At 33.6% G+C, this 27,952-nt stretch overlaps 1 protein-coding gene across 2 annotated transcripts; it reads left to right on the top strand.

The window, feature by feature from the left end:
- The first annotated feature begins 846 nt into the window (after positions 1-846).
- On the top strand, positions 847-26,296 carry LOC140762432 (inositol hexakisphosphate and diphosphoinositol-pentakisphosphate kinase VIP2-like). 2 transcript variants are annotated; one of them, XM_073100230.1, is made up of 30 exons: positions 847-1,126; positions 1,256-1,315; positions 2,670-2,716; positions 3,286-3,369; positions 4,120-4,183; positions 5,653-5,806; positions 7,252-7,322; positions 8,171-8,275; positions 9,623-9,715; positions 9,809-9,883; positions 11,118-11,203; positions 11,330-11,536; positions 11,614-11,713; positions 11,831-11,901; positions 12,234-12,315; positions 13,037-13,195; positions 13,502-13,544; positions 14,441-14,523; positions 14,997-15,059; positions 15,138-15,212; positions 16,897-17,022; positions 18,749-18,990; positions 19,129-19,173; positions 20,308-20,374; positions 21,768-21,839; positions 23,001-23,254; positions 23,335-23,392; positions 24,351-24,518; positions 25,193-25,267; positions 25,383-26,296. In XM_073100230.1, exons 1-30 carry the CDS (start codon positions 1,061-1,063, stop codon positions 25,644-25,646), a joined length of 3,159 nt encoding a protein of 1,052 aa, XP_072956331.1. In that variant the 5' UTR covers positions 847-1,060; the 3' UTR covers positions 25,647-26,296. The 2 variants fall into 2 exon arrangements, with proteins under 2 accessions (XP_072956331.1, XP_072956333.1); XM_073100232.1 differs by having other exon boundaries at positions 847-1,114; positions 25,383-26,295.
- The last annotated feature ends 1,656 nt before the right edge of the window (positions 26,297-27,952 follow it).

The raw sequence follows: 27,952 nt of genomic DNA, 5'->3' as shown, positions 1-27,952 counted from the left end.
CATCGAATAAAGTGAGGAGTTATTAAAAGAGAACCTTCATCAAGATCAAGTCACACAGTACATACGATTGTTGTCCAGAGTCCATGAATCAGATGCTACGAAGATGAATCTGACGAAGATTGGTGGTTTTGATTAATCTAATTTTAATTTGAGCAGGAGATGATTTAAATCCTTACCATTAATAAATTATATGAATTATTTTCTGACCTAATTATCAGGAGAAAGAAAAAGGGATGAGTGATGACTCTTTTTTTTTTATTTAAATAAAAGAAGAACGAATAATATATAGATTTAATTATCTCATCACTTATTAGAGGATAAGAATACGGTGGGCCATACAAAACATTCCCAGTGGCCCACCGGTCCGATCAAAAAGATGCATCAAGATTCCCGTATCAACTTAAACCCAGATAAATTAAGGAGAATAAAAAAGAAAAGAAAAGGAGAGAGAGCATCACCGATGTTCCGACCACCAAATAAATCAATCAAATCCCGCCAAGATTTTTAAACTGAAAAGTCTTTACTACTTCACACACGATTGACGTGATGGTCTTTTCCATCTCCAAGTTCTCGACCAGTGGGGGAGCTATTGGGGGTAGTCATCCATCCGGTCAAAGCATCACGAGCTTTTTATACAGAAAATTATTTATCAAAACAGGCGCACGCGCCTATAAAAGGAAAATGGAGCAAATCTTTTTTTTTTTTTTTTTTTTTTTAAGACAGCATGAGCGTTACAGTTACTGGCCACGTGGCACGTAAGTGTGATACTTTCCCAAATTTCGTCCAAATATTATTGTGTTTTTTTAAAAAAATTTATTTTAAATCTCTATAAATGCCGCTTCGCATCTTCGCCGACCCTTCTCTCCGTTATCTTCTTGGATGCCGGTATCGGTGGGCGGATATCGGAATTGGTTCTCAGATCCGGATATACACCTCGGGATTGGACCTGGTCTTCCGCTGCTTTGATTTCCAGAATATTCCATCCTTTTTTTTGTGGGGGGAAGTAGAGATTTCACGGAGAAGAGGCGACTCGAGAGTGAGTGAGTGAGATTACGAGAAAATGGAGGATGGAGGAGAAAAGATCAAGATTGGTGTCTGCGTCATGGAAAAGAAGGTGATATCCGATGTGGGGATCTCGTTCTTTTGTAACCCTTTAATCCTATTTTTTTTTGTTCCTTATATAGCAGTGGATTTTTTCTCCTTTTTCTTGCTCCGTGTGCTTATTGGTTTGCCAACTTTGTTTATGGTTTTGTAGGTGCTCTCCGCTCCAATGGAGCAGATTCTTGGAAGGGTGGGAGCGTTCGGGGAATTCGAGGTATCCTCTCATGTTATGTTTCTTTATGCAGTAATTCTTGAATGGAATATTCTCTTTTTTTTTGTAGTTCTTGAGTGGAATATTCTTTTTTTTTTTTCGGTAGTCTTGACTGGAATATTCTTGTTTTGCTTTTTCGCATCTGTTTGGGGGAATCCCAGGTATCCTCTCGTGCAAGCTTGTGTGGTTAATTGATCTGCTTGCTGTTTGGCTTGCATTTCTTAGAAGAAATTTAATTAATTAGGGAACTCTTTCTTTCTTATAGCGTAAGGAATTATCTATAAGATTGTGAAAATGTAAATTTAGGTAGGAATGGGATCCTTTTTTTTTTTTTTTTCTCTTTCCTGGCTGATTCTGATATTTCGACACAATGGAGGCCTTACTTTTTATTGGTTATTGGTTCTTGTGATATGGTGCATTGGATCCATCAGACAGGCAAGCAGACCTCACAACTGAGACTCAGAAATGCCAAAACTCAATTGCATTGCATTATGGAAATTCCAAAGAAAGTATACGAGTATCCTAGAATTATCTTACTTATGTTTGTGAGCTTGGAATGAGTGTCCGATAATACTATGCTAGTTATGTTTGAGAGCTTGAAAGGATATCAGATAGTACTTGTTTGTACCTAATGAAAAACTCACTTCTTGGTATGTACTTATACATGGTCTACATATTGGGTAAAACATCCTCCGTGGATGCGTTAATTCTTTCACTCCTCTGTAGTGAAGTTTAATGAAGAGAATGGCTGCATTTGGGTGTCCTACCTGCAGTAGAGATAGTGAGTTTTATGCTGTAGAAACAGAAATCCGCTTCACAAAGTAAGGTGTAGTTGTTTGTAGCTTCATATAGTACACATACATAGTGGGACAGGAAACCTAACTAAATATTTTGATAGAAGCAGTATCTAAAACTTCCAGGCATTTTCTTAGGCACTTAATCTGGTTGTAGCTTCTTAGTGCATATGTTCATCTTAGCAATCTCGTATTACCACATAGATGTTATGCTCGTACGCTATTGGCATTGTGATCTATTATAGATGTTACAGGGTTTGTGATCATAGAACAGATAATATTGTGTTATCGTACAACTGAATTATCAATCATGAAACCATTCTTCATTTACAGCTTAAGACTTCTTTATATAATAGATAACATAGTTTTATAATCAGATATGGTGGTACCTTTTCTCAATCAAATAACCTAAGGTCTCATACACATAAGCCAATTTAAAGAATAGAAGAAGGTTATTATCATGATTTTTTCTGTCCAGTCAATAAATGAATGAACTTTGAACTCCAAAATTTTAACTTTGAGTTTTTAAATTTTTTTGTTATGTGTCTGTTACTTTTGTGCAGATCATATATTTCGGGGACAAGGTTATTCTTGAGGATTCAGTTGAGAGGTACGGCTCCTGTGCAGTGCTTAAACAGAAAAGCTTAGACTCTGTTCTTGTTTCAGCCATATGTCTACTCCCTATTGATGCCAAAAGAGTGCAAGTGAGGCCAACCGGCCCAGTGTGCCCGTAAAATGATCTGCATTCTGAAGATCTAAACATGGATGAAATCCAATTCATTAGTACATGCTCTCGTAGAGGACATGGCTCATTATTCAATTGAAAACATGTACTTTCATGTTAACATGGATATGCGTGAATAAAAAATGGTAGCTAAGAATGGTATTTAGTAATCTATACTTTCAGATGGCAAATATCTCCATCCCTTATTAACCTAAATTTTGTAATTTTATTATATGATTTATGTTTCTTTTAAAGACTTGTTTTGGATGATTGACTATTCTTGATCTACATTAATGCCAATTTTTAGATTCCAACAATGTTTTCTTAACATATCTCATTGTAACATCTCACTTAAGCTTTGGATGATTATGGTGTCATGCATCAATAAATAATGATAAGTGATATCGATATTTCCCAAAAATGAATTCTTATTATAATTTTTATGGATATTTCAGCTGGCCAATCTGTGATTGCTTAATTGCCTTTTCTTCATCTGGTTATCCCCTTGAAAAGGCCGAGCAATATGCTTCTTTGCGCAGGTGAAATCCTTTCTTTGATGCTTGAGTATTTTCCTAAGTCCTAACTGTCATATATTACCTTTGGTTTTTCTTGATTGAGATTGATTGGTATAGACAAAGTTAGAAATACTCTTATTATCACCATGGATTATTTCCACTTTCAAGTACACTTAAGCACCAACATTTGTTTCGAATGTCAAATAATTTTCTTTTGGAGTATTACCTTAGGATTGAATACTTATCCTGGCATGATATGCATTAGGTAATTCCATAGATGTGCAACATTTTGCCTTTTGCATTCTTTCTGTAATATATTTCTAAACATATTATTGACTTATCTTTATTTCCTTCATTTGCAACGGAAATTGACGTGATCTTGGACAGCATTCTTGATCATGTTGCACTTCATTATTTTCAGTATCTTGAACTGTTGAGCTTTAAAATTGGAACTCTTAGGTATAGCACCATAGAAACCTGCCTGATGATCATCAGATCATCTCACACATTACTGAGATTTAATTTATTGCAATCCTTAACCTTTGCCTATTTTCCTTTTTATTTTCCTGTTCGTCTGAGACATGAGAAGGTAAAGTTAAGAATATTACAGAAGTTGATTTCTCTAATTCTACGTGAAGTTTATATGCACATTTATCCTTAAGAAGTTCATTTACTTTAATAAGTAGTAGATTGTCTCCTATCTCGCTTACAGGAGTCAGTTTTAATGTCCTTCTAGTTCAATTTAGACTAATTTGTGTATTTTGAACAATTTAGGCCTTTTTTAGTGAATGAATTGCAGCCACAACACCTCCTCCACGATCGCAGGAAAGTTTATGAGGTATTTTTACATCAGCTATTATTTTGCAACATCCATTTTTCTATCTAACGCAAACTTCCTGCTTTATGTAATGAAGTGATTTATAACATTCATGTTAGTCTTTTCCTTTTCCTATATTCTTATTCTCAAGTCAATCTGCCTTTGAAGTGCTTAATCAATTATTCTTCTGTTCACTAGAATGTTTCTTTACTTATGACCATACATTTTTTGGTAATTTTCTAGAGTTTTGAATTCAATTTTGAGTCCTGAAGAAGAATTATATGCCAGTAATGTTCTTAAATAGCAACTTATGAGAATCCTTCAATGGTTCCTTAAACATAAAGGAACATGGCATTGCTGTATGTATTGGTGATTTATTAAACTAGTTATCTGGGAGAGAGGGTACTAAACAAAGTCTTGATGAATTGCTGTGATAACCGGGAAGAAGTCCGATCTGATAATAACATTATTCTTTAAAAGCAGCAAGTCGAAGTTCTAGGAGTTATATGATAACATCACTTAGTTGGATGTTTTGGTCCTTCATGGAAATTCTTTAATGTTGTTTCTTTCAATTAATTTTCTTCTTTTCTAGGAAGAGTTGTATTCCTGTTGAAAGTAGTTCCATTCTTTGTTCTACTCTTTTTCTTTGTTCTGTGTATCATAGTGGAAAGTTCTTTTGTTACAAATGTGAGTTATTGATTTCACTGTTTCTTTCCAATCAATGTAAGTAAGCAATCGGAAGATGTTGGAAGATTGGGACTCCAGTTTCATATATTGAAGGATAATTCTTGTTGGCTAAGTTACAAACCTTGGAGAAAATATCTATAGAATTGAGATTGGAATATTTGGTCTGTTAGTGAACATTGAAATAACCTTTTAAGAATATTTCAATTATTGTTCATTTTGTTAAGATAACCTTTTAACTTTTCATTATTGAGACTATGAAATTGTTACATAGAAAGGAGTTTGAACTGTCATATGATCTATTATTCACCTAATAATTTCTTGATATTTTTTAATCTTATATTTACACTTCTCTAATTTAGTACAGATAATTTGGATCTATATGTCTCTTAAGTTGAAAATCCAATTGAAACAGTTAAAAGATTAACACCTTATAAGTTACCAAAACTAAATGCTTTTGCTCACACCACATCAGAACCAGAATTTTTTTTTTCAAATTTTTAGTTGAGAGGAATGATTGATTCAGAACAGAAAATATTCTCCAAGGGAAGTTCATTGAAGATATTCAATTAGCTTGTATGATTTAGCATATATTGCCTGATTAGGGTATGAAAAGAACTCTGACATAGTTTCTGGCTTTCTGGTAATCATACATGTTCTGCTTGTTTTTTGTCTATCCTGTTTTGTTTTTTTTTAAAGTTATCCAGTACTCTTTTATTCACATGAGTTAGTTAATAATTTACCTACTAGATTTGTTTAATCTGTTATGTAAAATGAATCTGACCTTTATGATGTTCATGAATTAGCGCCTTGAAATGTTTGGGGTTCCAGTTCCAAATTATGCTCTTGTGAATAGAGAGTATCCTTATCAAGAGCTAGACTATTTTGTTGAGCAAGAAGATTTTGTTGAAGTTCACGGGAAGCGGTTTTGGAAACCTTTTGTGGAGAAACCTATCGACGGTAATAGATCCTCATATGGTGATAAAGATTTTGTGTGCGTGTGTGTTTTCTTTTCATTTTCATCTTGCAGTACTTGCTTCTTCTGTAATTGGATTTAAGTGAAGTTCATTCTCTTATTTTTCATTTTTCTCCAATACTTAGAGCCATGCTTACTCTTTTTATTGAAATGGAAGTTATATTTTTTTTGTGACTAAAAATTACTTTGCTAATAAAATCTTTGTGAAATACGACTCTAGAATGACAGTTGGCAGTAAATGAAATTATTGATTTGAAAGAATAATGCTGATTTTGCATAAGTAAATACGACTCTAGAAGCTTGAGTTGCTGGAGAAATCTGCTTAGAAGTTAGAAAGTAAACTAGTTTATGGTCAAATTCTATGGGGTGAAAGTACTGCCTAATTTTGTGCTTTCATCACAAGTCAGAAATCTCTAGTGAGAACTTCAACTAAGATTGAGGTTATCATTATTTCTTGAGTTCTGGATTTTCTTTTATGAGAATAAGATTATTTGGGTCATGGTTTCCTTATCTAAATCTTAGTTGAAGTGGGGCTTCTCTTTTGTTGATCATCGAATGAATATTTGCTGAGAATATATTTGAGTATGTAAAAATTTAATTATAAGAAGTCAGCAGATCTTTTCTCTTGTTTTGATAGAATAACAATACTGGCGTTGAAAGTGATTTCTGATTGGAAATAGACTTACTTCCACATCTTTTGTATTTTGTCCTTGCAGTTTCCTTTTATTTTGGATCAGTCTGTTGGTTCTATTTCTGTTTAAAGCATCATGGGTCCCATTTTAAATAGTGAATATAGAATGTAATTATTTCTAATATGTCAGAAAATGTTTCAATACCATGCTTCTGTTTGTCCGGGAATCTCGACCTCAGTTCTTCCATGTTGTCAGCTAAATTCAACAAGTTTGGAATCCATATGTTTAATCCTGAACATGTATGCACAAGAAAATTAATTTATAAGCTTGAACTGATGGTGCTGACTGCTGATCATCATCTGACATCCTTAAAAGCATTCCAAAAAAAAAACCAGTTTTTATGCTTATAAACAAGAAAACAACTTAGTGAATCTAGATATGCAAACTTTTGATATCTGGAAACACTATACTTCCCCTATTTGTTTGAAATTTCATTTGTATAAGAAATTTTGCATCTTTTCTAGGTTTAACTGTGGAATCAAATAATCAATGTGAGATTTCATGGACCTTTTGCTGCACATAGCTAAAGTAAATGACACCACATTTTCTGTTTTGAATTGTGAAAGATTTGATGTACTCTGCATGTCATAATGATATTTCAATATTTGAATGTAAAATATGAATGCAGTTGGAACTGTCAAGTCTCCTTTTGTAGCTCCATGTTTTATTTATGCTTCATTTATTGAATAATATTCCACAAGTTTTATTCTCTGATGTGTGGTATTGTCTTCCAAAAGGGGATGATCATAGTATAATGATATACTACCCTAGCTCTGCTGGTGGAGGAATGAAGGAATTGTTTCGAAAGGTATCTCTAGTTTCAATCATGATTCAAGTATGAATATATTTTACCTGATCTCTTAATACAGCCAGTAGCAAATGCAATCTCTCTCATTCTTGGTTTCTGCTTTGTCTAATAGATATATCAGACATAAAAGGCCCATAAATCATATATGTTGAAATGTTTTGGTAAGCATGTTAGACTTATGATAAATAGTTAGAACTTGTGCCTGAGTTAGTTTGCTTTATAAATACAATTTATCCTTGAAATATTTGCAGATTTATATTTAATAGTTTTGATGGATGTTCTCAAATTTTCTTTTTTTTTCATTCTTGGACTTTCCAATAAGAATGTCTCTGGCATGGACTGTGAAGCAAACGCCATCGATTTTGGTAATGATCATTTGCTTAGCTATTGTGGTTGCCAGGACAAAAAGGAAAAAAGAAGTATAGGAAATTTGGTGAAACTTGTGTTTCTTAGGTTTACTTCTATCAAGTACCAAATTGTCTACAACAGCCTCTTATAGTCTTATAACACTCAGGTGTTTACTTCCATATTTTAGTGCGATGCCTACTCTGAACATAAGTCAATCAAACAAAGATTTTTCTTCTTAAAGGCTATTTTCCATTATTCATTGAGACCAATGTTGGTAAGTTGGTTTGACAAATATAAATTGGGTCTTGTTGGTTTTAGCTCGATCAGTATAAAACTGCTACTTCGGTGGTTTATATGATGAAATGAGAAAATTGGAGCAATTCTCATGGGGGAATCTCCTCTGCTTTATCCATTTAATGCTTTCATGTAAAATCATTATCATTTCATGAATGTCGAAATAATATTTTTTAGTGGTATAATATTCTTTGTAATTTTGATAGGTTGGTAACCGGTCTAGTGAATTTCATCCTGAAGTCAGGAGAGTGAGACGTGAGGGATCTTATATTTATGAGGAGTTCATGCCTACTGGGGGTACAGATGTCAAGGTTATGTTACCTTCTTTTATTTATTACTTTGATTTTTTTTTTCGATATAACAATGAGTGATTGTTTTCTTATTAACTTTTGTTGGCCTCTCTCTTTGCTTTCAGCATTGTAAGCTAAAATCTAAAATAGGTACTGACTAAGGATTTTTGCTATATGGGTTATTTCTTACATATTGCAAGTTAGTGACAATTTCGTGATTTAAGATTCTCACAATGCAAATGCATTGTCTTGCTGTTTCAGCCACCAAACTAAGAGAGTATCTTTTCTGTCCATCTATCCCACTTGAACTTTACCTTGTATACTACCGTTTAACAATACTTGATCCCTTAAATATTCCTTTACACTGACAGCTAGACTATGTACCAGTGTTAGTAAGCTCATAGAACCATTTTGTTCTCAGTCCCAACATAGAAATGATCCTCCGTCTGAAATTCTCTTATTTGGCATATAATTTAAGAACTATGTTATATGAAAGTAGCTTCTTACTCTCATTTACTTTGATTTATTTTTATGTTTGTTTTGTTGGAAAAATACTCTACTATAAGGGGTTTAAGTTGTATTATAGTTTTGTATATGAAGGAAAATTTACACTCTCTTAGTGCTCAGAGAAAATAATTTTGCAAGGTTTAGCTTTTCTACAGAGATTTCTCTTCTTGAGTTTATGATGGATATTTCCATATTATATGAGATTTAATTTTAAACTTTTTACTACTATTACCACAAATATCTAGAAATATTTATACCTGGTAATAGAACTATAGACTTATAGAGGAACCCAAGAAACATAGTTTCCCTGGTGCTTTTCTTTGAAATAGCATTCATGTTCAGTAGATTTTGTTGTCACCTAAAGTTTGTCTTGGAAAACTTTTTAGGATAGACATTATGCCAAAAGTACACTGTATACAACTACTTTTGGTGAATGATTCTATGATTTACGTCAGAACTGTTTTAGATATTAGATGGCTTTTTCCGAACAAGTTGTGAATGCCTTTCTTAATACAATTTTTTTCTAAACTTTTTCTGATCTGGTAACATGTTTAATCCTGTCTATGCTATTGAAGGCCATTTCATTGTTGAATTTTCTTTTCTGAAATGTCTTTGATTGCAAAAAAAAAAACCATGATTTCCTTGTAAACCTTTTTCTTCTTTACTGGATTCTGTGTTTTCATTTTACGAATGGTAATTCTTGAGTTTATTATAGTGGTGGAAATTTGTCTAATCCATCAATGTAGTCAAAACAGGAAAATAGCATCTCTTCGATAGTCATATGCCATGCGTGTATTCTCTTTTCTCCTGTTTATTCAAATGCTAAAGTTCTACAATTTTTTATCTGTACTACTACATTAGGTCTATACAGTTGGCTCTGGTTATGCGCATGCTGAAGCACGGAAATCTCCCGTTGTTGATGGTGTTGTTATGAGGAATCCTGATGGGAAGGAAGTAAGATCTGAATGTCCATTGTTGTTTAAAGTTTATACCTGGAAATTTTCACTAATTTTCCTTTTGGATCTTTTGTTTTCTATATGCTTCAAGGTGAGGTATCCTGTTCTGTTGACTCCAGCTGAGAAACAAATGGCAAGAGATGTTTGTACTGCTTTTAGGCAAGAGGTACTTACTATTCACTCCTGTTCTTAATGTTCTTTCAATTAAGCATATTTGTAACAATCCACGTGCACGCTGACGCTCCCACATAGCATGCACGACGTATGTAACAGGACAAACGGAGCGGTTACACAAAAATAATCCATCCAAGAAATAAATCATAGATGTATATCCAAAGTCACAATAATCATATAAGACGACTACATAATCTGGCAAGATGCATACATACTACTACAAACCATCAAGTTATGACTAATACAAGAGTAAAATGTAATGCAACCTATATTATAGAAATCTCTGTCTATTATAATAGAGTATAAATATATGCAATATCAATACAACTCAATTTCTACGTAAGCTATCTACTATATCATATTACGTCTAGTTTACATCATCTTTGTTCTAAAATGTCTCTTCACGATATTTTAAATTGCTTATAGGTATCACATATTTAGTGTTTAAAAAAAATAAAAAAAATCATGAGCTAAAAGCTCAATAAATAGACTTTATCCCAAACCAATAATGCTAAGCAAAGAGTAATAATTTCTTGGATAATATAAATAAAAAAGAAGCATCATGTTATGAATAAGTATAAAAATGCATGATCAATAATATATAAATAGATAATAAATCTTATGCCATAAATCAATATATATATACGTGTGTGCGTGTGTGTGTGTGGATCCCCAGTAATACAACCATATTATAAATTTATCAAATATATCAATATATGATGCATGCTGATTATGACAATACTATGGTAATTTGCGGGGTCCACCACAGTCACTTGGCTCGGCTCGGTTGGTCGAGCCGACTGCTGGCAGCACCATGCTCCCTCCTTGCAAATGCTCCCACGCCATGCCACTTTTTTTTTAAGGGATTGGTTGTTACATATTCCTTCTCGTTTATTATTTGCAAGAAATAGAGCAATTTCTTATTTTCAAAGGTTCAGGTTTATTCTTTGAAAACAAAGTCAAAATGGAAGGATGGTTTGCACTTTGCACTTTGCATTTCAAAATTTATGTTATGTACATATTTACATGATTTTTTATTTTTGAAGAGCCGTAACTTGTGGCTCATAATTCATTAATGTGACCCACTGCACTTTAATGTGGGTGTACACTTTACATCATAGCAAGCTGGTAACCTACCTATGCAGCTAATATCTGCCTTCAAATTCTGTAGAGACTACTTGTACTATTTTTTTACTTTTGGTCTAAATTACTCTATATTTTGGTAGGTCTGTGGCTTTGATCTCTTAAGGTGTGAGGGAAGATCTTACGTGTGTGATGTGAATGGTTGGAGTTTCGTGAAGAATTCACACAAGTAATCTTCTTCATACATAGTTTTAGTTATATATAGTTTTCCTGACGAGTTCTGATATGAAAATTCCACAATTATGTGCTTCCGTTTCAGTATCTGATTTCTTTGGTAAGTTGTTTCATCACTTAGGTACTATGATGACACTGCATGCATTTTGAGAAAGATGTTTCTTGATGCAAAAGCTCCTCATCTTTCCTCTACTATTCCTCCTACTCTTCCTTGGAAAGTTAATGAAGCAGTCCAAAGTTCCGAGGGCCTAACTCGTCAAGGAAGTGGAATCATTGGCACATTTGGTCAGGCAGAAGAGTTGCGTTGTGTTATAGCCATTATCCGCCAGTAAGAAGAACTTTTCTTCCTTAAAAGCATGGATATTATCTTCCTACTTATTGAATATTTGTTGCAAATTTTGTAAGTGGTGATCGGACACCAAAGCAGAAGGTGAAATTGAAAGCAACAGAAGAAAAGCTACTAAATTTGTTATTGAAATACAACAGTGGGAAAGCAAGAGCTGAGGTTCTTATCTTCAGGACTTACTGATTTTCAGATAATTAACTTCATTTAGAATGTTAATGAGCTTTTATATAATATTATATTCTTCTTTTCTTTCATTCTTTTATGCCTTTGCTGCAGACAAAGCTGAAGAGTGCCGTACAATTGCAAGATCTTTTGGATGCTACAAGAATTCTAGTTCCACCTACTAGGTATGTTTTTGAAAAGCAAAATACTGAGACATGCAAAGACTAAAAAAGTATTACATACTGTAAGTCTGGTAAGAGTAATATATCGGATCTTATTAGCCATTATAGGCTGACTTTCTGGTGCCATATTTTAAGAGTCATATTATGTTTGAGAACAATTGTATGATCAATCCTTTTTTAAGACCATGTTGCAGTAGAGTTTGGTACTTGCTTGCTTGGATTAACAGTAAGCACTTGTGACCTTAAATTGTATGAAATATATTTTGTTATTCCAAACAAGATTTTCTAATGTGCTCTCCTGTACTAAGAACTTAGAGGTCTATGCCTTAAATTAGGTCGGGCCGTGAGAGTGATAGTGATGCTGAAGACCTAGAACATGCTGAAAAACTTCGTCAAGTCAAAGCGGTGCTTGAAGAGGTAATTTAGTAATTCTGGAATTTGATTTTATTTTATTTTGGCTTAATATCGCTATAACTTTCCATAAGAAGTAATTCTGCATGTGTCATCAAGATTTGTCATGTGCAATAAGACAATATTTGGGACTATCTACTCTTCACTACTATGATGCATATGTAAAAATATGTACTATCTTTTACTTTGTATAAAATTAAATAAGCATCCGTCATGTTGTTAATATTCGTGTCTGTTTGCCTTTATATTTGATCTTTTATGAACTTGTAGATTAAAGTAGTATCATTTTTTTTCCTAAAAGGCATGTTTGGTTTTGTCTCATTTCCTGCTTCATGGTTCTAGAAAATAAAACGAGGAAAGCCTTTCTGATGGCTGATATTTCTTCATTTCTTAAATTATTGATGAGGCATTATATAAAGCAGACAACTTCACAATGGGTAGCAATTTCAAATCAAGGCTGGGAAAAATATAAGCAAGTTGTTGCAGTGATTCTTGTTTGATCCAGACGAAGGATATTGCACTTCACAAGATTTTCCAAAACTATCTGGGGATATAGTTTACCTGATGGATTTGCTTTGCTGTGTTTTTTGCTCTAACTTTGCTTGGTCATTTTCACTTATATTCTCACTGCTATATTGTCATTTAAGGGTGCTAAGTTTTAGAGAAACTGTAAGGGCTCATTGGCTCGAGATTTCTTATACTCTATACTCTTTGTTGTGGCATTCAGGGTGGACATTTCTCAGGTATATACAGGAAAGTGCAGCTAAAACCACTAAAATGGGTCAAAGTTCCAAAAAATAATGGTGATGGTGAAGAGGAACGTCCAATTGAAGCTCTAATGGTTCTCAAGTATGGAGGAGTGCTAACTCATGCTGGAAGAAAGCAGGTTTCTTTCATTTTTCCTTCTATCTATTTTCTTGAGTCCACACCTGAGATCCCAGCTCAATGCTCACTAGAGAACTTGAGCTTCATCTATATACACAGGTCACACTTTACCTGCAGTAGATGCTTCTTTTCTAGGTAGCCAACTCTTAGTTGTTCATTGAACGGTGCTAGAATCTCTCCATTTAAAATTTCAATTATCTGCTGTGGTATATGAGAATACATGATATGTTGATAATTATTTTGTGCATAATCTGTTAATACTGATTATCCCACTGATACTTTAGGTTTTCTTCCCTTTCTGGTGCAGGCAGAAGAACTTGGAAGGTTTTTCAGGAACAATATGTATCCAGGTTATTTGTCACTCAGAGATATTGTCTGAGCCTGTTGTTAATAAGTCATTTATTTCTCTGAGGATCATGCTGTTCTCTGTTATTCTCCTGCTCTCCCTATGAGAGATTATGGATTTAACTTAAAAAAATAAAAAGAATTTGCTATTGTATGAATCTCTTGCATTTTGTTGAAGATGCTATTTTTTGGTAAAGCATTTCAACTGATTAACCATGCAAAAAATATGTGAAATTAGGATGGTCTTCAAAGCTCACATCCTCTGAGTTGGAGATTATGTACACGATTACATATATATAACCAATATTGCATTTAAAGGCATATTAATCAAAATAGTTTCCTATTAGTTTATGGAATTTCGTGTAATCCTTTCATTGTACAGATACTCAATTTGAAAGGCATTTTTATTATTGTTGCTTCTTGTGAGTTTGTGATCTCTCATTTTTTACCTTTTCCTTTTTCTATATTATTACGAATACAGTCTCTTTCAAGAATGTTGTGAACTGATGAAATTGCGTAGTCACCATAGTCATAAATTAGGTACTTGTGGGTTGAGGAGTCAAAATAGTAGTTTTCTATGTTGGTTAGAATATTCTCTTTGAGGTTGAGAATAAAGGAAGTAAGTCTGGTATGGTTAATTTTAATGTTCAAATTTACTGTAAATTTAACGCAGAGCCATATGCCTTCATTTGGAACTATATTTGAATACATAAGGAATATTGAGAAGTTAGACATTATTATGACTGGATAAACTGTGGCAAAATGCTTTCTGTTGTAAATAAATAGTTTATTCTACTTAAAGCTCATCAAGTTTTTTAGTATAATATTCTCACCATATGTTCCTTGTTTTCAATAATTTCTACGAAAAATTATTTATCACTAGAAGCATTGGTAATTTTAGGTGAAGGAACTGGCTTGCTTCGCCTCCATAGTACTTACCGGCATGATCTAAAAATATACAGTTCAGACGAGGGCCGTGTCCAGGTAAAGTTTAGATTATTCTGAACTTTTACCTTTTCCATTATTAACTCTGCTTTATTTCTTCATCCTTTTTTTTTTTCTTTTGCTGATGTGCTTTACTTTTTCCTAATGGTTGCCAATCTTCTAGAAAATGTTATCTCCTATTCTTTACAATAAAGGCTGTTTGTCAATTGGCAAAAACCAATTGACTGACCCAAACGATTAGGTTAACCATTTCAAATTGCCTCCCCAATCTGGCATGATAATCCTAGGCCTTATTTGCAAATTGGGCTGGGCTTAAGCTAGGAGAATGGTAAATGAATAGTGGCCTGAACAGGCCCAGCCTGGCTCAAATCTTCACATAGTGATAGTATTATGCTCATTGCTCTGTTGAAAGCTCTATGTCCTGCACCAATCTTAAACTGAATCCATCTGGACATGCCTAGAGAAACCTAACTCGCAATTTTGAAAAGTACACTAATGTGATATCTCGACAGATGTCTGCCGCAGCATTTGCCAAAGGACTTCTTGATTTGGAGGGGCAACTAACTCCAATTCTGGTTTGTTTGTCATTTTTAGCAGATATCATTTTGAGATGGTGTAAGTTCACATGTAACTTGTCCCTGCCATGTCTTCAGGTTTCACTTGTTAGTAAGGACTCATCAATGCTGGATGGACTGGAAGATGCTAGCATTGAGATGGATGAAGCAAAGGTTTGTTTTCAATTATATTGAATTAGCAACACCAAATCGTTATTCCAGTCATAATAGCATTAACTATTATACTTTCTTGTTTAGCTGGCGAATTTCTTGATAAGTTTAAGATATTATACTTTCTTGTTTAGCTGGCGAATTTCTGGAAGCTTACGTTCTGTTCTTAACAAAATATCCAATAATAGCTTTCATTTAAGATATCCAATATCCTTTCAATTGGACTCTGGTATATGAAAACAAAATCCAGTTTGACGGTTGATAAATTCTTCCATTTATTTCCACCGGTACTTTTTCTTCTTTACCTGTATGCAAAGTTGCCTAAACATGAAACTTTGCAGGGTGTGTTAGTTAAATGGAGCAAATCATGAATTTTTTTTATTTAATGATCTATTAAATGGAGCATAATCAAGTTATTTGTGGTCAAATAATGTTGCTACTTATGTAGGCACATTGAGGAATATGTTCTATATGGCAAAACAGTTGTCAAAATGGATAGAGAATATGATCCAAGTTTGAAGAGACTAATAGATGTGAAACTATGTTTATCGTCATAAGCAAGGTTATTGTGGATCATAATAAACCAAATTAAGGATGGCCATGCCGGTCTTCGTGCTGATTGTGGAACCATATTTAATATTTTTTCTATTTTCATTAATAATTATTTAATCAATTTTAGTGTTTTTCTTAATAAACATGATATAACATGTGGAGCCCACTTTTGTAACTTTTTCTTATTTCCATTGATCATCATCAATCGACTTTAATATTATATGTTAAATGTTTATATGTTCAATTATATTACGAAGTATTCACATTAATATTAGTTTTAATAAATGTATTTAATTATATTATGTGTTGAATAATATTTATATTTGACTATTATTTTTTTATAAAATAAGTCATTTATAAAATAATCTAAAGATAAAACATTATAGTGTAGGTTTTAATACATATATTTAAATAAAAAATAAAAGATTTGACATGCCAAAGATCTAAAATATCTCTAAATATCCTAAAATTTTTATAAAAAATATGTTAAATGCTTGCACTGGCACGGCCATTGTTGAACCAAATAAGCTTAGGATTCTACTTACTGCTCAGGCATGTAGTTGGCTATCTTTGGCAATCTTGTCTTTTTATTTGAAAAGTTATTCAGTCAATTATTGCTATTGATGTTCTGGAGAGATCATAGTCATGATATGTACTCCTCTCTAACATCATTACCACCAAGATATGATTGTAAACACTCCCTGGCGGAAAGTAGTGCTTTCATCTGCTGCTGTCTAAAACAGTAGATCTTGACTCGTGTCTTGACAATCAAAGGTCCAAAACCAATTAACACCTTGTCATTTAAAACGTTTCAAATCTAGTGTTGATGAGCATTTCAGAGGATTAGATAAAGAATATTACATGAGCAACCTCGTATGGACTGGTTCAGCATGGCTCCCTCCCCTTTGGACAGCCCCAATCCACTAACTCAAATCACATCAATTTCACCGTGGAGTCTTTGTTTTAACTTTTAATTACATTTCATTCATTGAATTGATCAATTGTCCTCACGCATCTGTTGATTTGTGTAATATTTCACCAATGAAGCTGAACAATTGTAGTGCACAGTCTAAATTCTAATTATCTAAAAGCTCTACAACAATTCTTGTCTTTGAAATCCACTACACCCATGCAGGCTAGGTTAAATGAGATCATAATCTCTGAATCTAAAGCAGCAAATAGCAATGGATCAGTGCAGTTTCCATGGATGGTTGATGGTGCTGGCCTGCCTGCAAATGCTTCTCAACTTCTCCCCAAAATGGTACTTTCACTTTGAATTGGCATATATCTCAGTTTTTCCCACTATTAGGCTCTTTCTTTTGCTGGACTCCCTGTATAAGATGTTTTTCTTCTTTTATTACTGATGAAGCATGTCAATGACTCTTTTCATTGGAATTTAGAGGGTTCTTCTTTGCATCAATAAGATGGCATTGTGATGTCTATATACCCTATTGAATGTGAGATTTAAAGTTTAAATTGTTTTGAGGGTTTTGAAATCTTGCGTATGAATTGTTAGAAATAGGATTTACATTTTATTGCTAAATGTTGGTGCATTTTCTTTCCATTTTCCATTCCCTTTGAACTTGCTTGTTCAGCACTCTAACTTGTACCAAGGCAAATAGTAGTGTTTAAAGTGTAAACTGGCAGATGTTCATAGCATTGATAGCCAGACATGCATCCCCTAATATTAGCAACTGGTCCATACAAAGTACATAAAAGGATCCGTTTTTTAACAGGTTTCTTAGGTGTATTTCAAGTTTTCAATGATTTATATCTGCATATAGATGAGTAAAGATTGCTTTTGCCAAAGATTCTCTTGATGAAAAATATTCTACATCCCACTGCTTTTCAGAAGCTAGTTCTTCATTGATCTTTGCCAAAGATTCTATTGGTGTTTAGTAAGTTAATATGTCTCATGACAAGCCAATTAATTTAACAAATATGCCAAAAATCTGGAACTCTTGGATATTCTTGTGTGCATGCTCTATATCATTTTTGTACTCTCTAGCTTATTGAGATGCTCATTCCTAGTGTTGGCATAACACACTTGGTTGGATTTTGGAAATTTTTTGGCCTTGCATTTTGCCTTTTATTGGAGATAGCTAAGAAATCATTCCAAGTTGACAGAAAAGATCTTATATATAGCTCAAAGATTTTAACTTTTCTCAGAGAATACCTTTTCATAAGAAATCCCTTCTAACAGGAACACATATTTAAAAACCGTCAGTCTTTCTTTATGGAGTTTGCCCTCCTCATTATTGCGAACCACAGCGTTTGATTCACTTGGTCCGAGGGTTTATCTATCAATTTATTTGGGCTGCGGTTGTAGCGGCTATCTCCAATAAAAGAAGGAAAAATATTGTTAGGCTACCCTTCTAAAGTGGAAAAAAAAACTAATCTTTTCAATTTGGAGCTAAAACTTATAAGAGAGATAATCTACCATCTACTGGATAATCTGCGTAAATGGGAAAAGGAATCATCATTGAAAGTTGAAATATTCAAACGCTTCTATGATGCTTATGTTCTACTGATCTCACTCCCTTTTTTATGAGTTTTGCACTAATGTAGTTGCATAACATCAAAAGTTCTCATTCATATGTATTCAGTGTAAGATTCATTATGCAAATTAAATTATCCCCTCTTTGTGCTGCTTTCTTCATGTAACAAGCTTCCTCCAGCTTTCTTTTTGTTCTATTGATTTTTTGGTTTTCTTGTTCTTGCTTGCCTTTACTGAACCATGCCTTGAGATGCTTGAGTGGTTTGAGATACAATCAGGAACTGCAACTATTTTATTTGCACCATGCTGCCACTTACTTAAATGGTTTGATTTTTTTAATATGTCCTTTTGCTCTCCTAAACTTGTAGTCCAAACAGCTTGATTCTGCAGGCTTCTATATCAAAAGGCCCTCTAGATTTAGTATAGTAGAGTCAAAATGGAGAAATAGGTGTGGCTATTTTCTTTTTTCTAACAGGATTCTCTTGAATAGGCTAAATTGACCAAAAAAATAACTGAACAAGTGAAGTTACTTGCTCAAGATGAAGATGAAAAACTTGCAATGACAAGTTCCTATTCTGTACTTCCTCCGTATGACCAAGCGAAGGCCCTTGGGATGACAATAATTGATGTGGCTCGTATTGCTGCTGGATTGCCGTGTGGTAGTGAAGGCTTCCTCTTAATGTTTGCACGCTGGAAGAAGCTTGAGAGAGACCTATATAATGAAAGAAAAGAGTATGGTACCTATGAGCACTAGTAGTTATCCTTTATTCAATCAAAATATTCAAATATTTGTCTTATCAATGGAGATATTTCTAGTATGCTTTCAACTAGCTTCGATATTAACTCATCATTTTGTTTTTGGTCATGCAGCCGATTTGACATTACACAAATCCCAGATGTCTACGATTCTTGCAAGTAAGGATTATATTCAGTAGACATTTAATAGTTAACTATCTTCATAACTGAAGTCAATGCATATTTTAAGTACACATCCTGATTTTATTTTTCTTTTCTGCATTGAAATCAAATAGGGAGGTTTGTAGACTATCACAAACTTACAATGCAATCTCAAGATGTCATTTTTGACTCAGTAATGTTGCCCCGTTATATCATAATAACAAAGACATTGCATGCAATTTGCTAAATGTGTCTATTTGTATGAGAAACAAATAAGGTCTAGATGAAAGCTAGTTAGAAAATGTCAGTACAACATGAAGCTTAATAAATCATAATAAAGCACTTGCAGAAAGTAGTAATTGATTGTCTGATGAAAGACGCCTTTTAAGTTGCACATCATTAGAATTGCATTTAGGAGATATGATATTTGTGTTGTTTTTCTTAAGTTAGTTAATATACCTTTCGTAATCATTAAGGACAAGGCAGGTTTTTTATGCGACCAAGCAGCAACTTAGCAAACATTATCAAATACAGTTTCCTTAGAATTCCTAATTTCCTAATTCAAAGATTGTGAACAATATAAAATAAATTAGACAAATTAATTTAATATAGTGAACAATAATGAACTATATCAAATAACACCTATGGATAAAAAACATCTGAGGAAGAATTTTTGAGCATCTAATGGGTGCCTTTGATGTTACATTGCTACATTAAATTTTTTTTTAAGCTGTTGTCACTGAAAGAGAGAGGGTAAGTGATGGATGCTTTCAGTAGCAGACACAAAATTGTGTTCCTCTTATAGTTACTTAAAAAGATGTTCTTAGCAAGGGTGCAATTAGTTTTTTAAAGCATTGGTTGACCAGCTGAGTTTCCTTTTTTGTCCTGCAGTGGAAAGTTTCAATGCCAATGATTGTAAGCGCCATCAAATTTGTTTGAAGGGACCTTTTCTTGTAGTTTCCATGTTTATCTAAGAAATTGATAACAGGCGGAATAACTTTAATTACTATTCTTGTTGTCCTTCACAATTGTTGACTATGGTCCTTATTAACCAGTTGTTATGTTTGATATCTAATGAAGTATGTGTTTCCCTATAAAACCTTCTCATTTTTGTTTTGAATTTTGATATATGAAATATTGAACTCATTGTAGGTATGATCTCCTGCATAATGCTCATCTCAATCTTGAAGGTTTGGCCGAGCTCTTCAAAGTTGCTCAGGTAAAAGGAAGACTCTTCTTTATTTATTCTTTTATCACTGAGAGAGTACTTTTATTTTCTTATATTCATCTTCAAGTCTAAATCTCTTCTTTTCTAGATTGGATATATTTTTACAACTTTTATGTTGTTGTTGAAGAATTAGTCTTATATTCAGTACCACAGATTTATTCTGCGCTAGCAAGTTTTGGTTTTCTGTGTTACATGTCGATATTTATACATCAAGTTATTTGGTAATTATCCTTTATCTGGAGCAATATGGCTTTTCACTGCTTTAAAATGTACAAGCTATAATAAGTTTCATACAATGAGACATGGGCTGTTACAGAAAATGAAAAAGTTTTTCATTTTTTCTTCTCTTCTACTTCTATATTTTCCCCATGTTTGTTTTCATTGTTTTTCATTTTGTCCGTCACTGCACTTATTTGTCTCCTAATTTGATATGTGTAATTAGAAGTTCTCTTTTTCCTACTGTAACTTTCAGTTTCGATGTTGCTTCACCAGTAACTAGTGCCAACCTGAAGTTTCATACTTCTATCAGTGAACTTCCTTTCATTTTTTGAGCAATTTTGATGCACTTGAAGCTCCTCTCCCTGTTTATGCACGGCTGGCTGCATCGTTTATCTTATCTTCCTTCCTTTTACTGGCTCCATGCAATAGTGAGGCATCATTTTATTCTTTTAGTGCAGTTTGTCTTGCCCGAAAATTTCTTCAACTCAGTGGCATCTTCACTTTATTAAAAAATAGTAGCATGCAATTTCCTTACAGGTGATCATGACTGGTAGTTTATTATATTTTGGTGATTACTAGGTGTTCTATTGATCTTGAATTTGATATTGAGGTGAAGGTTCATGAGGAATATATGCAGTCTATTACCAGTATATAATGCTAGTAGAAGGGTATTAAAGAATGTGGAGTAGCTATTTCTAGCAACGCTAAGTATAGGTTTCGGGGTCGGGGTCGGGATCACGATCGGCCACTTGAAAAAAAAATGATGCATATTGGCCATCTGTTTTGGACGATTTGGATTGGCGATCAGCTAAACCAGCCGTATCAGCCAATCCATTTCGACGAATACAAATAGGAATTGGTCAAAAGTTCAATCTATTTTGTAGTATTTGTGATGTGTTTATTATTTAGTGAAGCTAGTTTTTAGGGTTTGGAATGACTTGGATCATTGGATGTCAAACCTGGGTGTCTGGATGTAATATCTATTGCTTTCATACATAGTTAGGATTTCGGAGTTGCATATACTCCAATACTTGTCGCTCTACATTCTGCATTAACTGTTTAGGAGTTAAGCCCATTAACTGTTTAGGTATAAAATTTTCTTGCATGTGTCATGTGATTTTCGTTTCATCTTCATGTCATTTGATTTTATAATTGGTTATTTCAGTTACTTGCTGATGGGGTTATTCCGAATGAGTACGGCATAAATCCAAAGCAGAAACTCAAAATTGGCTCAAAGGTATGTTTCTGTGAAAGTTCTCTTTTACTGTGACAATCTTATGCAAGGATATCCAATAGGAAGATATTGCATGTGCATATCCATTTCATCATTGATTTACTGCACCAAAATTTATATGTATCACTAGTACAAGTTAAATTCATCTAAGTTAATTTCTAATCATAGCCTGAGTTCCATTTATTTCTGAAAGATTTCCATTTTCCACATCCTGTGTTTCATTCTTGCTCAGTCATAACATCTGTTTTTCTTCAGCAGCTATCCTTGTGAAGCCATTGACCTTCGGATTAGGATTAATCCAATGGAATAATAAACCACAGCTCAAGTATAGTTGTAAATCTTAGCACTAATCACTGACTAGCTTTGAAGTTTGAATATTATCATATGATTCTCTCTGCTGTTCATGATAGAAGTGGGCTTTGAGGATACAGATTTAAAGGGATAGAACTTTTGTGAGATAATGCGGTTTCATTATAAATAAATAGAAGAAAAAGGAGTATTGGTGTTGCCATTTATGATCAAAGGAAAATGAGTTGCAATTAACATGGTTGTGAGGTGCGACGTGCTGTTGTGTGCATAACAAACAATTCATCTACTTTGGCAAAAGGAAGGTGGGTGCTAAGGTGGACTGGTCACTGATGCGGTATTGTTTGCAGAGAGACTTCTTGCACAAAAAAGGTTTTGCAAGGAAAAGAGTAGCAATCAGTCTTTATAGTTTGTCAAAGTTTTTGCGTAATATCAGAGAATGCACATGATAATTGTTATGCTTGCATAAGCTACCAGAAGCAGGTTTATTAAACCCATACTGAAGCATTTGGTGAAACTTTCTGTTGGTTGGCTCTGAATTTGTGAGAATCATGATGTCATAGAACCACTGCAACCTCCTGAAGTAACCAGGGATATGAATTAACTACATATATTAGTATATTTTGTATTTGGTATTGCTATGTCAAGATTGTGAGCTTTGCTAATACTACTTTTCAATGTATCCATTTTATAGCACAGGCACATAAGAGGATGAAAGAAAAAGGACAATTATAGATTACTAATGTTTTAATATGCATGTGTAGAAGTATTTATTTGGTTGGCAAGCATGTTTAGAGATGGATTTATTATATTTATTCTAACGGTTTCTTATTTGGTCTCATGTATTCTTTGCTTCAGATTGCCCGTCGTTTGTTGGGAAAAATTTTAATTGACCTGCATAACACTCGAGAAGAGGCAATCAGTGTTGCTGAACCAAAATCAAGTGAAAATCAAACTTCAACCTCTTGTAAAACTAGGATGGAGGAGAAAGATTACCAAACAAAGCCTCAGAGTAGGAATGAGGACACAAGAAGATCTAGCTTCACAAGCGAAAAATCACTTGACCAAGATGATGACGATGACAAAGAAATCAAATATCGCTTAGACCCAAAGTTTGTCATTGACCTAATAATTTAAGACCTTGTTACTGATCTTCCAATGAGATTTAGTTTAGCAATTGATTTATTTTCAGGTATGCAAATGTAAAGACACCTGAAAGACATGTCCGCACAAGGCTTTATTTCACTTCGGTACGTATGACTATCTATATTTGAGGTATTTTTTTAGTAATATTCCTTCTCTCTGTTGCTTATATTTTCTATGAATGATTGCACTTCAAGAGTGCTTTATTTTACTGAACACGTTCTGCACTTGATCTGCTTGGAGTTCTATTTGTCAAGCTTAATCATCTTTCTTAATGCCAGGCAATTGCTATGTTTCTATGTTGTGTTTCAGTAGGTCTTCTACATGATTGCCAATTTGACTGGCCCTTTGGTAGTTTTATGTATTTTCGCTCTGCAGATTATAAAATGACCATCGATGATGATTTATATCTTATATATTGCGTCAAACTTTATTTTATCTGAAATCATGCTTTGGAGATTGTAATATCTTAGTTCTACCATCATTTTGCTATTTTAGTGACCATCAATGATTATTGCAGATGTCTGATAGTTTCATCTGATGATTCCCATTTATGAAGAACAATATTAGATATTTAATGTTATTTGATTCTGTTGAATATGAATTGCTTTACTTAATCATCAATAACCAACAGCAGTCAAGCCTCAGTCCCAATGATATAGTGTTGGTTAAGTTCCCTTTCTCAATTATGGATCTATTATTTCCTGAGGTGCAGTTCATTCCACCTAATATCTTTACAGATCGTTGCTCTACTATGTTAGTTCTTCAATCCTGTAAAAGCATGATGTATCTCAATCTGATAATTCAGAACTAACTGGTTCTTTTGAGAAATTTGAAAACAAATTGAATTGATTTGACTAGAAAGTGATTACATTAATCAGGTAATTTTCCTTCATCTACCGATAATGTTGTATGATTGCTCTTTTATTTAGCTTACTCGATAAGAATGTCTTTTTAAATTGAGTTGAGTAAAGCATGCAAGGAGGACTGAAACTAAACTAGTAACATGCATGCCGTTTTACCATTTTCTGATAGCTATCTTCTTATTAATTTCTGATTTGGCAGGAATCTCATATACACTCTCTAATGAACGTTCTTCGCTATTGCAACCTTGACGAATCTCTACAAGGAGAGGACAGCCTTGTCTGTGAAAATGCTTTGGAACGACTCTTTAAAACGAGAGAACTTGACTACATGAGTTATATTGTACTGAGGATGTTTGAAAATACAGAGGTAAGCAGATTTGACTTAGTTTTGGACAGTTCCTTAATTTAGAACATTAATACTCTTTCTGACAATATTACAATCTGTATTCCTGACTTGTGACTATAGAAGAAATTGTTCTAAAATGAGCAAAGTGGAGGAAGATAAATTTACCAAAAATAGAGAAGAGTATTTTGAGCTTCATTTCTACATATTTTTTTGGAGATATTGGTTTAGACAAGTCTCCAGAAAAGTTGAAGAGTATTTTGAGCTTCATTCCTACATATTTTTTCGGAGATATTGATTTAGACAAGTCTCCAGAAAGTTGAGGTGATCTTTTTAAGGAAGCAGACCATACTATGGTTCCCTTCAGCTTCTTCGGAGAATTGAAATTTTTATGAATTTTCTATTACTCATATTTTACTGTGCCCTCATACTTCATTGTCAGGAGTATTAGCATCCTAGTCTGCAGTACATGCACCTGTTCTCTAGGTCTATCATTTATTTTTCTATTTGCAAGTTCTTGGCTCAGAGCATAGATGTTATGCTTGTTTTTAATCACCCAAAGATTGATACTTCCCGGAAGCACAACGAGATTGTAGAATATATAAGATGTATTATTAAATAGAAAATATTCTTTGATCATTTGAATTTACATGATACAGTTCGTACTGCTGATTGTACACATGCACACATTATTGCAGGTAGCTCTAGAAGACCCAAAGAGGTTTCGAATAGAGATGACGTTTAGTCGCGGTGCAGATTTAAGTCCTTTAGAGGTTATGTGATTTCCCTTATAATTTAAGAAAAAATATTATTTATTTTATCAGTTGTTTGATCCTGAGAAAAATTTACTGAGAGGTCATATTTTTCCATTGGAATGTTTTGGCACAGAATGATGGTGGGGAAGCATCTTTGCTGCATCAAGAGCACACATTGCCAATAATGGGTCCAGAGAGATTGCAAGAAGTAGGGTCCTGTCTCACATTAGACAAGTTTGAGAAAATGGTTCGACCATTTGCTATGCCAGCTGAGGATTTCCCACCTCCAGCTACTCCCCAAGCTTTCTCAGGCTACTTCAAAAGTAGTGCCGGGATGCTGGAAAGATTGGCTAATTTGTGGCCCTTCCATAAAAACAGCACTGCCGTTGCAAAATGATTACTCCGTTCTTTCTTCCCAGACAAATCTAGTTTCCCCTTTTCTGGTTTGAAATTATCGGGAACCAATATACATGCTCAGGTGCTCAATTTTAACTTTCAAGGGCGATTTGCCGGCTCAATTTTGATGTTGTTGGGTAAAAAGATAGTTGATTAGCCCATATAGATTTGTGTTTTGTGAAGGCGATAATTATGTTGGAAGAAATATCCCCGCTAATTTCTTTCCTGTGGTTGGTCGGTATGCTGGATATCAACATTGTTTTGAGAAGGCTGCCGTTTCATAGAGACGTGAGTCCTTGAACATTTTTTAGAAACATTAACTTGAGATGAATTATTTGAAAGGAAGGCAGTTTCCTCGTGCTGGTATGTGAATAGGGCAAGAAGCACGGGATTATAGTGTGGGAGGAACGTAGGAAAGCAGTCTGTTGAAGTGTATTCTTGTATAGAAAAATTCTGATTAGGGAAACCGAGATCTTTGTATATTTAAGTTTACTTTAATAGTAGTAAGCAGGGAAAAATATTTAGTTCTTATGGATTTTCAGATGAGATCCTGAACCAACTACATTCCGTACAATAGTAAGTATATACGGTTGTCTTCCTATGATTGTGTATCAAGCAGGTTAATCTCCTTTTGCAGAACAGTCGTGGCACGCATTTTTCTACGAAATTAGGTACCTAATAGGATTTGACGAGTGTTTTATACTTACTATGTTTCTTCTTCATAGGATTTGACGAGTGTTTTATACTTACTATGTTTCTTCTCCGATAGAGGCTAGGGGATGAAGGTATACGGCGATGGGACCAAGGGATAGTAGTGGCAACCCATGATGACCACCTCTTATATGATTTTGTTCCCGAGTCCATTTGTCACTTGCTTCAAGAAATATGGATATCTTATTTGTTAATCCTGTGATAGTATTCTTGTTTCTTGTGCTGGAAATTGCCTTGTTCTTTCAGAGCATGAAACAGCTGGAGCATCTTGTGGTGCCAGTGCATTCCTACCTCAAATCTTTGCTTAATAGTTCTTGGAAACGGGGCATTTGTAGTCCTGAGAAGGATAAGATAAGATATTGGAATGAGGAGAAATGACATCTTTCCTTCTTTCTTTTTTTAATATTTTTAAGGTAGCACTTGGATGTGGCATAACTTCTTAATTAGTCTAGTTATACTTATTTCTTAAACTGAATGATGTAAAAATATAAACCAGTTTAGTGATGAAATAATTATACATAATAAATTTAAAAGATATTTCGGCAAATCATTAAATATAAATGATAGTTAATTAAAGTGATATTTTTTAAAAAATAAAATAGTAACTGAATTTTATTGATAAATATAAAATATTAGATATAAGAGGAGAGGACAGGGTAATATGTATTACTAAACTAATTTTGAGATAATTGTTGTTTGAATACTGAACCAATATAATCCCCACCATATTAAAATAAAGCTATGTTATTCCCCATCCAAATGCAGCTCTTTTATAATAAAATTCTATAGTTAAACTTATGCTTGAAAAGCAGCTGAGTTCCTGAATCGTTTGAACTTGGTTTTTCTTGTAGCCTTTAGCAATGCCTAACATAAAAAAAATAGTCACCATCATCTTGTTATGTTAAAAAACATAGATCCTCAGATAGATAGATAGTTATTTTAAGGTTGTTTGGCTGCAGAACGATCCTCCTTTTCTCCCATATCCTCTGTTGGTTAGCATGTCTCTTCCCTGGCTCTAGGATTCGTCATGCACTTTTTTATTTTTATTCTTTGGTAGTAAATTAAGCTACTACTTGCGTTCACGTTTGTCTATATTACGTGATTTCCTACCTTTTAGAGCTTCCAATCAACCAGTTCATGCCTATGATATACTTTATACATGAGAATTAGTTCCATTTCCTTTTATTTTTAAAGCAGAATTAGTTGTAATTAATTGCATGACTAAATTCTTTTGTTTAACGTATCTCCTTATATATGAGTATTTTCATATTCCAATTCAGACGACATCTAGTGACGACTAATGTATAGAACTTAGGACGTCTCTAATGAAGGGTTCCACTGAGCATATCCCCTTTTAGATCCTGGTGCACTAAATAATATAATATTTTTATATATTATATTAAAATTTTAAATTATTTATTTTTAATAAAAAATATATAATTAGAAAATTCTTATCGTGATCTTTAAAATAAAACGACTTAAAAATTAAAATATTTCGGTGATACCTTTCCAATAGTAATATCTTTGTTAAAAGTTAATCAACGAAACTGAAACTAATTATATTCTAAATTTAAATAATTAGTATACAAACAGAAT

The sequence above is a fragment of the Typha angustifolia genome, chromosome 7 (assembly GCF_048772165.1).
Source record: "Typha angustifolia cultivar Huaian chromosome 7, ASM4877216v1, whole genome shotgun sequence".
Classification (NCBI taxonomy): domain Eukaryota; kingdom Viridiplantae; phylum Streptophyta; class Magnoliopsida; order Poales; family Typhaceae; genus Typha; species Typha angustifolia.
The sequence above is the reverse complement of the archived record's forward strand: the minus strand, read 5'-3'. Positions and strand labels throughout refer to the sequence as shown.

Bases quoted from the DNA above. Each gene is read 5' to 3' on its own strand.
- LOC140762432 (XM_073100230.1), top strand. From the start codon at position 1,061: ATGGAGGATGGAGGAGAAAAGATCAAGATTGGTGTCTGCGTCATGGAA. The intron at 1,316-2,669 runs GTATCCTCTCAT...ACTTTTGTGCAG, and splicing joins GAGCGTTCGGGGAATTCGAG to ATCATATATTTCGGGGACAA. The intron at 7,323-8,170 runs GTATCTCTAGTT...TAATTTTGATAG, and splicing joins TGAAGGAATTGTTTCGAAAG to GTTGGTAACCGGTCTAGTGA.